General features: G+C 41.9%; 1 protein-coding gene across 1 annotated transcript in view; it reads left to right on the top strand.

Moving 5' to 3' along the window:
* The window catches only part of ptprt (protein tyrosine phosphatase receptor type T), a 440,070-nt gene that overhangs the window by 386,566 nt on the left and 39,246 nt on the right, over positions 1–14,258 (top strand). The window contains exon 19 of the mRNA XM_064965460.1: positions 13,968–14,055. Coding sequence (XP_064821532.1) covers positions 13,968–14,055 — 88 coding nt within the window. The remainder of the gene's footprint in view (positions 1–13,967; positions 14,056–14,258) is intronic.

Genomic DNA, 14,258 nt, shown 5'->3' with positions numbered 1-14,258 from the left:
ATGTGTATGCCGAGGAACTTAAAACTCACTAACCTCTCCACTACTGTTCCATCGATGTGGATAGGGGGGTGTTCCCTCTGCTGTTTCCTGAAGTCCACAATCATCTCCTTAGTTTTGTTGACGTTGAGTGTGAGGTTATTTTCCTGACACCACACTCCGAGGGCCCTCACCTCCTCCCTGTAGGCCGTCTCGTCGTTGTCGGTAATCAAGCCTACCACTGTTGTGTCATCCACAAACTTGATGATTGAGTTGGAGGCGTGCGTTGCCGCGCAGTCGCGGGTGAACAGGGAGTACAGGAGAGGGCTCAGAATGCACCCTTGTGGGGCCCCAGTGTTGAGGATCAGCGGGGTGGAGATGTTGTTGCCTACCCTCACCACCTGGGGGCGGCCCGTCAGGAAGTCCAGTACGCAGTTGCACAGGGCGGGGTCGAGACCCAGGGTCTCGAGCTTGATGACGAGCTTGGAGGGTACTATGGTGTTAAATGCCGTGCTGAACAGCATTCTCACATAGGTATTCCTCTTGTCCAGATGGGTTAGGGCAGTGTGCAGTGTGGTTGAGATTGCGTCGTCTGTGGACCTATTTGGGCGGTAAGCAAATTGGAGTGGGTCTAGGGTGTCAGGTAGGGTGGAGGTGATATGGTCCTTGACTAGTCTCTCAAAGCACTTCATGATGACGGAAGTGAGTGCTACGGGGCAGTAGTCGTTTAGCTCAGTTACCTTAGCTTTCTTGGGAACAGGAACAATGGTGGCCCTCTTGAAGCATGTGGGAACAGCAGACTGGTATAGGGATTGATGGAATATGTCCGTAAACACACCAGCCAGCTGGTCTGCGCATGCTCTGAGAGCGCACCGAATCAGCGTAATAGTCAATGTTGTTGTCTGACGCAATACGAAACATATCCCAGTCCACGTGATGGAAGCAGTCTTGGAGTGTGGAATCAGCTTGGTCGGACCAGCGTTGGACAGACCTCAGCGTGGGAGCTTCTTGTTTTAGTTTCTGTCTGTAGGCAGGGATCAGCAAAATGGAGTCGTGGTCAGCTTTTCCGAAAGGAGGGCGGGGCAGGGCCTTATATGCGTCGCGGAAGTTAGAATAATAATGATCCAAGGTTTTGCCAGCCCTGGCTACGCAATCGATATGCTGATACAATTTAAGGAGTCTTGTTTTCAGATTAGCCTTGTTAAAATCCCCAGCTACAATGAATGCAGCCTCAGGATGTATGGATTCCAGTTTGCAAAGAGTCAAATAAAGTTTGTTCAGAGCCATCGATGTGTCTGCATGGGGGGGGGGATATATACGGATGTGATTATAATCGAAGAGAATTTCCTTGGTAGATAATGCGGTCGACATTTGATTGTGAGGAATTCTAAATCAGGTGAACAGAAGGATTTGAGTTCTTGTATGTTTCTGTGATCACACCACGTCTCGTTAGCCATAAGGCATACGCCCCCGCCCCTCTTCTTACCAGAAAGATGTTTGTTTCTGTCGGCGCGATGCGTGGAGAAACCAGCTGGCTGCACCGCCTCCGATAGCGTCTCTCCAGTGAGCCATGTTTCCGTGAAGCAAAGAACGTTACAGTCTCTGATGTCCCTCTGGAATGCTACCCTTGCTCGGATTTCATCAACCTTGTTGTCAAGAGACTGGACATTGGCGAGAAGAATGCTAGGGAGTGGTGCACGATGTGCCCGTCTCCGGAGTCTGACCAGAAGACCGCCTCGTTTCCCTCTTTTACGGAGTCGTTTTTTGGGTCGCCGGCTGGGATCCATTCCGTTGTCCTGGTTGAAAGGCAGAACACAGGATCCGCTTCGCGAAAGTCATATTCTTGGTCGTACCGATGGTGAGTTGACGCTGATCTTATATTCAGTAGTTCTTCTCGACTGTATGTAATGAAACCTAAGATGACCTGGGGTACTAATGTAAGAAATAACACATAAAAAAAACAAAAAACTGCATAGTTTCCTAGGAACGCGAAGCGAGGCGGCCATTTCTGTCGGCGCCGGAAGTCATAAGGGTTCATAAGTGAAGAAGTTCATAGAGTTGAAAAGGAAGAATGTTAGAGCTTTGTTCATGTCTGGTCAGTGGAGTGAACTGAAGGCTGTGAAGGTTCTATTCAACTTCTTGGCTGTAGGCCTCCGGTAGCCTCCCTTTGCCTGGCTGTAAACATGAGATGCATTTCCTCTCGCTCACTGTGCCTGCACTGATAAAGCCAGCAATTGTGCCTCTCATTTAAAGGATCATCCATCACTGGGGACATTTCTATAACGCCTTTCTGTTATTCCTTCCCCCTGTAACCTGATTTGCCTCAAAATTTCAGCCCCTATCCCATTGAAAATTAAGTTGGCACTTTACTCCATGCTCGCTTATGAAATATAAAGGTCATGTTTTTTTCATACAGTCCATGGGGAAAGTCAAATTGTCACGCATTCCCAAACACGACTTGCGGTTGGTGGATCGTGACTGCGGTGATGTGAGAATATCTTAAGAGACATACATACATACGTCAGTGCTTTGTATTATGGTGAAGAAGGCCCCAACTCATTTCAAATGGTGCCCCTTACATGTCATACATTGTGTTTTCATGTGTGTTCTGTCAGTGTGCTCTCCATTTTGTGTTGAAGCTACAGTATGGTTTATGACTTGTTCAATGGATGTGTGGAGGTGTGAACCTGTGAGTGTGAGAAGAGGAAAGGACCAAAGAGATAAGGAGAGAGAGAAAAGGGAGAGCGAAAGGAAAGGAAGGAAGAAAGGGAGGGAGAGAGAAATGGAGATCTGGGGACTCTGATTAAAGGCGATAGCGGCCACCTGTGTGCGTTTGTCAGCATAATCGGCCCATTACTCACATCCTGACAGGTGCATTGAGAGAGGGAGCCAGCCCTCACTGGCGCACACACACACACACACACACACACACACACACACACACACACACACACACACACACACACACACACACACACACACACACACACACACACACAGAGAGATGGCCCACAAAGTCAAACAGAGGAATGGATCACATAACAGAGGACATCTAGAAACACATGAAGAACAAGGAGGGGAATCATTTTATCAAAAGCGTTTGGACATTTGGTTGCCTTCATAAAGGGACCTGACCTCATTGATAGCACACTGGTTTGAGATAGAGCCCTCTGCCCCCTTCTCTGTGTGTGACAGTGCATGCAAACAATGTCTGTATCACTAATGGCACCCTATTCTCTTTATACTGCACTACTTTTAACCAGGGCACTTCAGGGCTCTGGTCAAAAGTAGTGCACTTTAAAGTGAATAGGGTGCTATTTGGGATTCAGCCAACAACTCACGTGTCAGTGCCGACAGCTCACATACAGTTGAAGTCGGAAGTTTACGGACACTTAGATTTTTTTAACCACTCCACAAGTTTCTTGTTAATTAACAAACTACAGTTTTGAAAGTCGGCTAGGACGTCTACTTTGTGCATGACACAAGTATTTTTTCCAACAATTGTTTACAGACAGATTATTTCACTTGTCACAATTCCAGTGGGTCAGAAGTTTACATACACTAAGTTGACTGTGCCTTTAAACAGCTTGGAAAATTCCATAAAAATTATGTCATGCCTTTGGAAGCTTCTGATAGGCTAATTGACATCATTTGAGTCAATTGGAGGTGTACCTGTGGATGTATTTCAAGGCCTCCCTTCAAATTCTGTGCTTCTTTGCTTGACATCATGGGAAAATCAAAAGAAATCAGCCAAGACCTCAGAAAAATAATTGTAGACCTCCCCGAGTCTGGTTCATCCTTGGGAGCAATTTCCAAATGCCTGTAGGTACCACGTTCCTCTGTACAAACAGAAGTATGCAAGTATAAACAGCATGGGACCACGCAGCCATCATACCGTTCAGGAAGGAGACGCGTTCTGTCTCCGAGACATGAACGTACTTTGGTGCGAAAGTGCAAATCAATCCCAGAACAACAGCTAAAGGACATTGTGAAGATGCTGGATGAAACCGTTACAAAAGTATCTATATCTACAGTAAAAATGGACATAACCTAAAAGGCCACTCAGCAAGGAAGGAGCCACTGCTCCAAAACTGCCATATAAAAGCCGGACTACGGTTTTTAACTGCACATGGATCGTGCTTTTTGGAGAAATGTCCTCTGGTCTGATGAAACAAAAATAGAACTGTTTGTTCATAATGACCATCGTTATGTTTGGAGGAAAAAGTGGGGAGCTTGCAAGACAAAGAACACCATCCCAACCATGAAGCATGAGTGTGGCAGCATCATGTTGTGGGGGTGCTTTGCTGCAGGAAGGACTGGTGCACTTCACAAAATAGATGGCATCATGAGGAGGACAATTATGTGGATATATTGAAGCAACATCTCGAGACATCAGTTAAAGCTTGGTCGCAAATTGGTCATCCAATTGGACAATGACCCCAAGCATACTTCCAAAGTTGTGGCAAAATGGCTTAACTTCTTGGCGCACCCATCCCGTTAGCGGGATCATTTTCGTCAACGTCCACTGAATTGCAGAGCGTCAAATTCAAATTAAATTTCTAAAAATATATTAATTTTCATGAAATCACAAGTGCAGTTTAGCTTGTTGTTAAAACCTCTTGATACTACCCATCCCGGATCCGGGATCGTGAATACAGCCTCAGGCTCATTAGCATAACGCAACGTTAACGATTTCTGAAAATCGCAAATGAAATGAAAATAATATGCCTGCTCTCAAGCTTAGCTCAGAGTGTTTTTTTTCTTAACAACACTGTCATCTCAGATTTTCAAAATATGCTTTTGAACCATAGCAAATCAAGCATTTGTGTAAGAGTATTGCAAGCTAGCTTAGCATTTTGCGTAGCATTTAGCACGCAACATTTTCACAAAAACCAGATAACCAAATAAATAAAATCATTTACCTTTGAAGAGCTTCGGATGTTTTCAATGAGGAGACTCTCAGTTACATAGCAAATGTTCAGTTTTACCTGAAAGAATCTTTGTGTAGGAGAAATCGCTCCGTTTTGTACATCACATTTGGCTACCGAAACGAACCGAAAATTCAGTCACCAAAACGTCAAACTTTTTCCGAATTAACTCCATAATATCGACCGAAACATGGCAAACGTTGTTTTGAATCAATCCTCAAGGTGTTTTTTCACATATCTCTTCATTGATATGCCGTTCGTGGAAGCCTGCTTTCCCCTCAGAGTCCCATGGAAAAATACCAGCAGCTGAAAATGACGCACCAATTTCGACGGAGGACACCGGGCGGACACCTGGAAAATGTAGTCTCTTATGGTCAATCTTCCAATGATATGCCTACAAATATGTCACAATTCTGCAGACAACTTGGGGAAACGATAGATAGGGCAGGCTCATTCCTCTCGCATTCACTGCCATATAAGGAGACAATGGAAAACAGAGCCTCAAAAATCATGCTCATTTCCTGGTTGCCGTTTCATCTTGGTTTTGCCTGTAGCTCCTGTTCTAGGGCACCCACAGACAATATCTTTGCAGTTCTGGAAAATTCAGAGTGTTTTCTCTCCAAAGCTATCAATTATATGCATAGTCGAGCATCTTTTTGTGACAAAATATCTTGTTTACAACGTGAACGTTTTTCATCCAAAAATGAAATTGCGCCCCCAGAGTTTCAAGAGGTTAATCCACCTGGCATGTCAGATTTCAAAAAAGCTTTTCGGCGAAAGCTATCCAAGCGTTTGTTAGGACATCTCTCTCAGTAGACATAACATTACAAACAGCTAGCAGCAAAGTAGATTGGTCACGAAAGTCAGAAAAGCAATAAAATGAATCGCTTACCTTTGATCTTCGGATGTTTATACACACAAGACTCCCAGTTACACAATAAATGTTGCTTTTGTTCCATAAAGATTTATTTTTAAATCCAAAAACCTCCATTTGGTTGGCGCGTTATGTTCAGAAATCCACAGGCTCGAGCGGTCACAACGGGGCAGACGGAAATTCCAAATAGTATCCATAAAGTCCGTAGAAACATGTCAAATGTTTTTTATAATCAATCCTCGGGTTGTTTTTACAATAAATAGTCGATAATATTTCAAACGGACCATATCTTTTTCAATAAGAGTGAGAGAGAAAATGTCAGCTCCAAGCTGCTCGCGCATGCAAAACACTGCTGGCAACCAGCCATCCAATGACGCGATGTGATCTTTCTCGCTCATTTTTCAGAATAAAATCCTGAAATTATTTCTAAAGACTGTTCACACCATGTGGAAGCCATAGGAAAAGGAATCTGGTTGATATCCCTTTAAATGGAGGGAAGGCATGGAAGGCATGAAAAACAGCACTTCCTGGTTTGATTTTCCTCAGATTTTCGCCTGCAATATCAGTTCTGTCATACTCACAGACAATATTTTGACAGTTTTGGAAACTTTGGTGTTTTCTATCCTAATCTGACAATTTTATGCACCTTCTAGATTCGGCCTGAGAAATAGGCAGTTTCATTTGGGTATGTTTTTCAACCAAACATCAACATACAGCTCCCTACACTCAAGAGGTTAATGACAACAAAGTCAAGGTATTGGAGTGGCCATTACATAGCCCTGACCTCAATCCTATAGAACATTTGTGGGCAGAACTGAAAAAGCATGTGCGAGCAAGGAGGCCTACAAACCTGACTCGGTTACACCAACTCTGTCAGGAGGAATGGGCCAAAATTCCCCCAACTTACTGTGGGAAGTTTGTGTAAGGCTACCTGAAAGGTTTAACCTAAGATAAACAATTTAAAGGCAATCCTATCAAATACTAATCGAGTGTATGTAAACTTCTGACCCACTGGGAATGTGATGAAAGAAATAAAAGCTGAATTGAATCATTCTCTCTACTATTCTTCTTCTAACATTTCACATATGATCTAATTGACCTAAGGCATGGATTTTTTACTAGGATTAAATGTCAGGAATTGGAAAAACTGAGTTTTAATATATTTGGCTAAGGTGTAAATAAACTTCTGACTTCAACTGTATGTTAATGCAGCATGTCATCAGTTTATTTATTTTTTAAATATGGAAAAAGACCATGTGACCTCATCCCAGGCTGCGTCTCAAATGGCAGCCCATTCCCTATATAGTCCAGGGCCCATAGAGCTTTGGTCAAAAGTAATGCACTATATAGGGAATAGGGTGCCATTTTGGATGCTACCCCATAACAAGGGCTGGTTAACCTCTCTGGGATATTCGGGAGGGTAGTGTCCCACCCCGCCAACAACCAGTGAAAGTGCAGGGCGCCACATTCAAAGCAACAAAAATCTCATAATTTAAATTCCTCAAGCATACAAGTATTTTACACCATTTTAAAGATAAAAGATAAATTATCGTGAATCCAGCCACAGTGTCTGATTTCAAAAATGCTTTACAGTGAAAGCACCACAAACAATTATGTTAGGTCACCACCAAGTCACAGAAAAACACAGCCATTTTTCCAGCCAAAGAGAGGAGTCACAAAAAGCAGAAATCTAGATAAAAAAATTAGTCACAAACCTTTGATGATCTTCATCAGATGACACTCATAGGACTTCATGTTACACAATACATGTATGTTTTGTTCGACAAAGTGCATATTTATATCCAAAAATCTAATTTTACATTGGCGTATTATGTTCAGTAGTTCCAAAACATGCTGTGATTTTGCAGAGAGCCACGTCAATTTACAGAAATACTCATAATAAACATTGATAAAAGATACAACTACATGGAACTTTAGATACACTTCTCCTTCATGCAACCGCTGTGTCAGATTTAAAAGAAACCTTACGGAAAAAGCATACCATGCAATAATCTGAGTACTGCGCTCAGAGACCAAAACAGCCAAAGAGATATCTGCCATGTTGTGTAGTCAACATTAGTCAGAAATAGCATTATAAATATTCACTTACCTTTGATGATCTTCATCAGAATGCACTCCCAGGAATCCCAGTTCCACAATAAATGTTTGATTTGTTCGACAAAGTTCATCATTTATGTCCAAATACCTCCTTTTGTTAGGGTGTTTGGTAAACAAATCCAAACGCGAGTACAAGTCCAGCCGAACAGTCCAAAAAGTTATATTACAGGTCGTAGAGACATGTCAAATGAAGTATAGAATGTTTTTGAACTTTAGAATGTTTTTATCATAACTCTTCAATAATGTTCCAACCGGAGAATTCCTTTGTCTGTAGAAAAGCAATGGAACGCAAGCTAACTTTCACATGACCCGCGTCATGAGCTCGTGGCAATCTGCCAGACACCTGGCTCATTCCCCTCTCATTCGGCCCCACTTCACAGTAGAAGCATCAAAAAAGTTCTAAAGACTGTTGACATCTAGTGGAAGCCTTAGGAAGTGCAATATGACCAATATCTCACTGTATTTTCGATAGGCTATGAGTTGAAAACCTACAAACCTCAGATTTCCCACTTCCGGGTTGGATTTTCCTCAGGTTTTCGCAAGCCATATGACTTCTGTTATACGCACAGACATCATTCAAACAGTTTTAGAAACTTCAGAGTGTTTTCTATCCAAATATACTTATTATATGCATATTCTAGCTTTTATGGCTGAGTAGCAGGCAGTTTACTCTCTGCACCTTATTCATCCAAGCTACTCAATACTGCCCCCCAGTCACCAAGACGTTAATGGCCCCAGAGTAATAGGCATCTGTGGATAAACACAAGGTCATGGAGTACCCACTCACTGGAACAAGTGGAAGAACTGCATAAATGCTTTAGCCTCTAGGAGCAACCAACCTCTTGTCTTTTAATGTAAACTTTGCAAAGGTTTGGTTCAAGTGTCTATATATGTAATGCTATGAACATGATCCTTTGTGTGTGTGTTTGTGCATTTGTGTGTGCGTATGTGTTGACTATGTCCGGACGTGTGATAATGATGATGATGATGAGGCTGCAGGTGAAACAATGCTTCCTCTAGGGATGTTCTGCCTGTCTACATTTCTCTACGTTCAGTGACCCTCTCTCCCACCCACAACCCTGTCTCTATTTCATCATCTTATCACCACCGTCTACCAGGGGATGAGAGTGTGGGAGTTCTCCCTCTTCTCTAGCTTTTCTCTTATTCTTTTTTAAGAATATTAATAATGTGCAAAAAAAGACTGATTGTAGATGAAAGGGATTCCATTTAGGACGTTTTCTTTTTGAAGAGAGCATCAATCCCCCCTTCCCCAAACACAAACTAAAAGGGAAGTTGAACGTTTCCCCGCAGGGGGCCACAGAGCCCCATCCAATTATTCACCTCACTCCCACTCGCTCTCATTACCGGATGGGAAACGATAAATGGATAAACACTAGCCAGAGTGAGCCACGGGACTGCATAACACTGGCGTACAGGCCTGGGTCATGTTCATTAGAGCATGCAGCAGAAAAACAAGCGTTACTGAAGTCCAGGTAGCGAGGGACCATGTTTCGGTCTGTTTTATTTTGTTTGGTGCCTAATGATCATGGCACTGATATCTTCGTTTCTAAACACTCAATCACATTATTACATGAGTCATGGATTTGGAGTTAATTGATTGATATATCTGACAATTTAAAAAAAAATACAAATGTACACATTTTAAGAAGTTGACAGTGATATTAAAGTAAATTACTTACTTCCATTGCGGTACAGACATTTCATAGATACAGACATGAAAATGATTCTATGGTTGTCATCAGTCAGCTTTTGACATTAGATTTAAAATAAGTTTTGGTAGGTATGGCTTGAAGTTTTTGTGGTAGTTTGATCCACTTAAAAGCGTTGGTATATAGAAAGGTATTCTTACCGGATAGACACTTACATTTGAGTCAGTAATAATTCTGTGGACAAGACCAAGATTAATTAATACAACCCTTCTTTTCCTTACATTTAGCCAGCCTAGCTGTGTTTATTTTACCTTTATTTTACTAGTCAAGTCAGTTAAGAACAAATTCTTATTTTCAATGACGGCCTAGGAACAGTGGGTTAACTGCCTGTTCAGGGGCAGAATGACAGATTTGTACCTTGTCAGCTCAAGGGTTTGAACTTGCAATCTTCCGGTTACTAGTCCAACGCTCTAACCACTAGGCTACCCTGCCGCTGTAAAGGAATATGAGCTCGAGACTATTTGGTTGGATTCCATTTTTATACATATTTACCTCATTCATTAATTTCTATTTCAATAATTTCCTCATTTGGTTAGAATCCTGAACCCATACCCAAGGCTAAAAAAGTATAGCTTGTATGCATACTGTAATATACACAACCGACCTGAACTACTTTGCACACAGTTAGAGCTTGAATGAAGGGAAAACCTTGACTGGCTGAATGTTCTTGAACAAGCATCCGCCTCTTTGTATTATTGTCAGTTTTGAACAGAGGGAAGCACAAAAGCCGAGCTGTAACCAGGGGGTCTTTTTTTATTCTAGGAGTGGGAAAGCAGCACTCTCTTTTCTCTCTCTCGCACTGTCTGTGTCTGGAGGGGTGCAGTACTGAGCCATTTGTTTGTATCTATAACTTTTTACATTCTCTGCCTTTGATCCCAGTGTCTGTGTGCTCTCGTCTGACTTCCACTGTGAACGCTATTATCTGATAAGGGAGGCCACTAAATTTGTCCTTGCTTTGTTCCCACTGTGTTCCCACTGTTTCTTTCAAGGGGGTGATTGCTGTCAGCCCGCCAACACACACAAACTAACTGCTTTAATCCATGGTGAGCCCAAGCACAGGAACCTATCTGATCAATTTAAATGGTCAATTAGCCACATAGTGATTATGGGGCACAGTGTTTTGTCTTCTACATCCTATTGGATGTAGTTTAATTGCTATCTCTTCTCCCCTTCTCTCTCATTTGCATTCCCTCCCTTTCCCTCTCACTCTTTCCCTCCCATTTTTCTCTGTTTCTCTTTTGGCGCTCCTCACTTTGGCCTTACTGCGATCTAACCCCTCAATTGTAGGGGCAGTCAGATTTAGGTTGCATGCCAAAAGGCTCTGCTTTCCTTTGTAAAACCATAGACTTCCTGTGTTGATTAACAGCAATTCATTTTTTTAACCAGCTATTATGGTGAATTCCAGGTTAAGCACACATTCAAACTGCCACAAATTCATATATTTCTTTAACAGTAACATATGCTCTCGGGACTAAGGGAATGCCATAGGTCTTGTTCCATGCAAAGCTCTTTCTCAAATCTGTTGTATATATGAGAAACGTCCAGAAGTATATAGAGCAACAGAGAGCTATAAGAATGTACCCATCAATCATCCTCGGTCTGTCAGTGCAGACCAGAGTGGTGTGGAACTGAGCAAGTGTTGGGGAGTAGCTCTATTTTACGCTCAATAAGGAGACCGATGTGCCATGATGGAGTAGAGGTCTCAGGGTCTTCACAGCTGCCAGCGTTATTACAGAGGGTAGAGAGAGCGCTGTTTATGCCAAGGCCAAACCAGACAGAGATGGGCAACAGGATATTACAGCTCTAACAGGAAGTAAACATAGGGAGTGGATTGGAGGCTTCCCTGTGAAAGCATTCACATTTAACCTTAATAATAAACTCCCTGTTTGGGGGATAGACAGCAAATCCATTTTCCAATTGACTGGGCGATGAGGAATCAACATCTGGTAAATGGGTATGTTGTACTGTATGTTGTATGCAAGTGAAAGCTGTGCAAATGAAAGCTTGTTGTATCGGCATCTTAGCATAGATATCCGTTAATGGACGCTAAAGGACAATTTGGCTTAAATTAGGCGGCAGTGACAGATTTTCCCCTATGACCTTTATACAGGAATGCAAAAATAGCACACAGTCCATATGGCCTCCCTTGTGCAGCCTGTTAACCAGACAAACTCTCCTCTCAGCAAATTTTTGCTGTCAAGCGTGTCACATTGTCATGTTCTCTGTACAGTTGAGATTATCCAGAGGAGGACAAACCACTCCATTTAAGTCCCGTTACACCATGGGATATCATGTGCTCATGTATTTATTGGAGTCCTTCTGACAGACTGTATATTTGAATATTCATCCTTGTCAATGTCTCAGTCAGTTAGAAACATAAATATATATTATATATTTTGATTTGTTGAACATTTTTTTTGGTTACTACATGATTGTGATGTCTTTGCTATTATTCTACAATGTATAAAATTGTAAAAATAAAGAAAAACCCTTGAATGAGTAGGTGTTTTAAAACTTTTGACTGGTACTGTATATACCTACTCGTGAGGTATTCAGAATCCAAAATGGTTAGCATGCGAGTCCTAACTAGAGGTCGACCGATTATTATTTTTCAACGCCGATACCGATTATTGGAGGACCAAAAGAGCCGATACCGATTAATCGGCCGATTTAAATAAAAAAAAATAATGATAATAATTTGTAATAATGACAATTACAACAATAATGAATGAACACTTATTTTAACTTGATATAATACATCAATAAAATCAATTTAGCCTCAAGTAAATGATGAAACATGTTCAATTTGGTTTAAATAATGTAAAAACAAAGTGTTGTAGAAGAAAGTAAAAGTGCAATATGTGCCAGGTAAGAAAGCTAACGTTTCAGTTCCTTGCTCAGAACATGAGAACATATGGTGGTTGTTGCTGGTGGTTCCTTTTAACATAAGTCATCAATATTGCCAGGTAAGAAGTTTTAGGTTGTAGTTATTATAGGAATTATAGGTATATTTCCCTCTATATCATTTGTATTTCATTAACCTTTGACTATTGGATGTTCTTATAGGCACTTTAGCATTGCCAGTGTAACAGTATAGCTTCTGTCCCACTCCTCCCTGGGCTCGAACCAGCAGCACAACGACAACAGCCACCATCGAAGCAGCGTTACCCATGCAGAGCAAGGGGAACAACTACTAGAAGGCTCAGAGTGAGTGACGTTTGAAACGCTATTACCGCGCGCTAACTTGCCAACCATTTCACTTCGGTTACACCAGCCTCACCTCGGGAGTTGATAGGCTTAAACAGCGCAATGCTTGGCGCACAACAATGAGCTGCTGGCAAAACGCACGAAAGTGCTGTATGAATTAATATTTACGCACCTGTTTCTGCCTACCACCGCTCATTCAGATACTTAGATACTTGTATGCTTGTATGCTCAGTCAGATTATATGCAACGCAGGACACGCTAGATCATATCTAGTAATATCATCAACCATGTGTAGTTACTAGTGATTATGATTGATTGTTTTTTATAAGATAAGTTTAATGCTAGCTAGCAACTTACCTTGGCTTACTGCATTCGCGTAACAGGCAGTCTCCTTGTGGAGTGCAACGAGAGAGAGGCAGGTCGTTATTGCGTTGGACTAGTTAACTGTAAGGTTGCAAGATTATATCCCCCGAGCTGACAAGGTGAAAATCTGTCGTAATGCCCCTGAACAAGGCAGTTAACCCACCTAGGCTGTCATTGAAAATAAGAATGTGTTCTTAACTGACTTGCCTCGTTAAATAAAGGTATAATCGGCGCCAAAAAATACCGATTTCCGATTGTTATGAAAACTTGAAATCGGCCCTAATTAATCGGCCATTCCGATTAATCGGTCGACCTCTAGTCCTAACAGGGCCCATTAGTGAAAAGTGAGCAATACATGGTGAGCAAGACTCTTTTCAGTTCTTTGAGTCAACAAATCAAGAGATTTCAAACCGATAAATAGTTAGTGGCTGGAAGAATGGCACCTTTCATGTTATGACTTTCTGTCTTCTAACACTTTGTAACACTTTCATCTTATGATACAACTCACTGCATCATAACACAGTTATATCAGTAATCATTGTTTAATTAACATTTCATGGCCCTTCTGCTTACTTGTGCCTCTAATGTTTGGATAATGCTATAGTATGGTTTTACTGTACGTACTCATGTAGATTATTTTAACTGCAAGGTTGATATTCTGTGTGTGTGTGTGTGTGTGTGTGTGTGTGTGTGTGTGTGTGTGTGTGTGTGTGTGTGCGCGCGCACACTGGCCTGCAGCAATGTTTGATAGTGTGTTTGATGTGATTTCAGGGCCTGACCGAAGGACAGGCGGCCCCATGGGAGACCGCCAAGAAGGATGACAACCGCAACAAAAACCGATATGGCAACATCATCGCTTGTGAGTACTGAAGTGACACAGATACTGAGCTAGACAAGTGTGTTTGGTGTATTTGCGCAAGTCTTTTTAGAGCTCAGGAGTCTCCTGTACTCATAGTAGACTTGAGCTAGACGTGTTCTACTCCTTTGAAATGGTTAAATCTTCTCTCATAAGAGAAGACATTTGCAACCGTTTAAGGTTGTTGTAATTATTACAGACTTTGA

The sequence above is a fragment of the Oncorhynchus masou genome, chromosome 5 (genome assembly GCF_036934945.1).
Source record: "Oncorhynchus masou masou isolate Uvic2021 chromosome 5, UVic_Omas_1.1, whole genome shotgun sequence".
Taxonomy (NCBI): domain Eukaryota; kingdom Metazoa; phylum Chordata; class Actinopteri; order Salmoniformes; family Salmonidae; genus Oncorhynchus; species Oncorhynchus masou.
The sequence above is the reverse complement of the archived record's forward strand: the minus strand, read 5'-3'. Positions and strand labels throughout refer to the sequence as shown.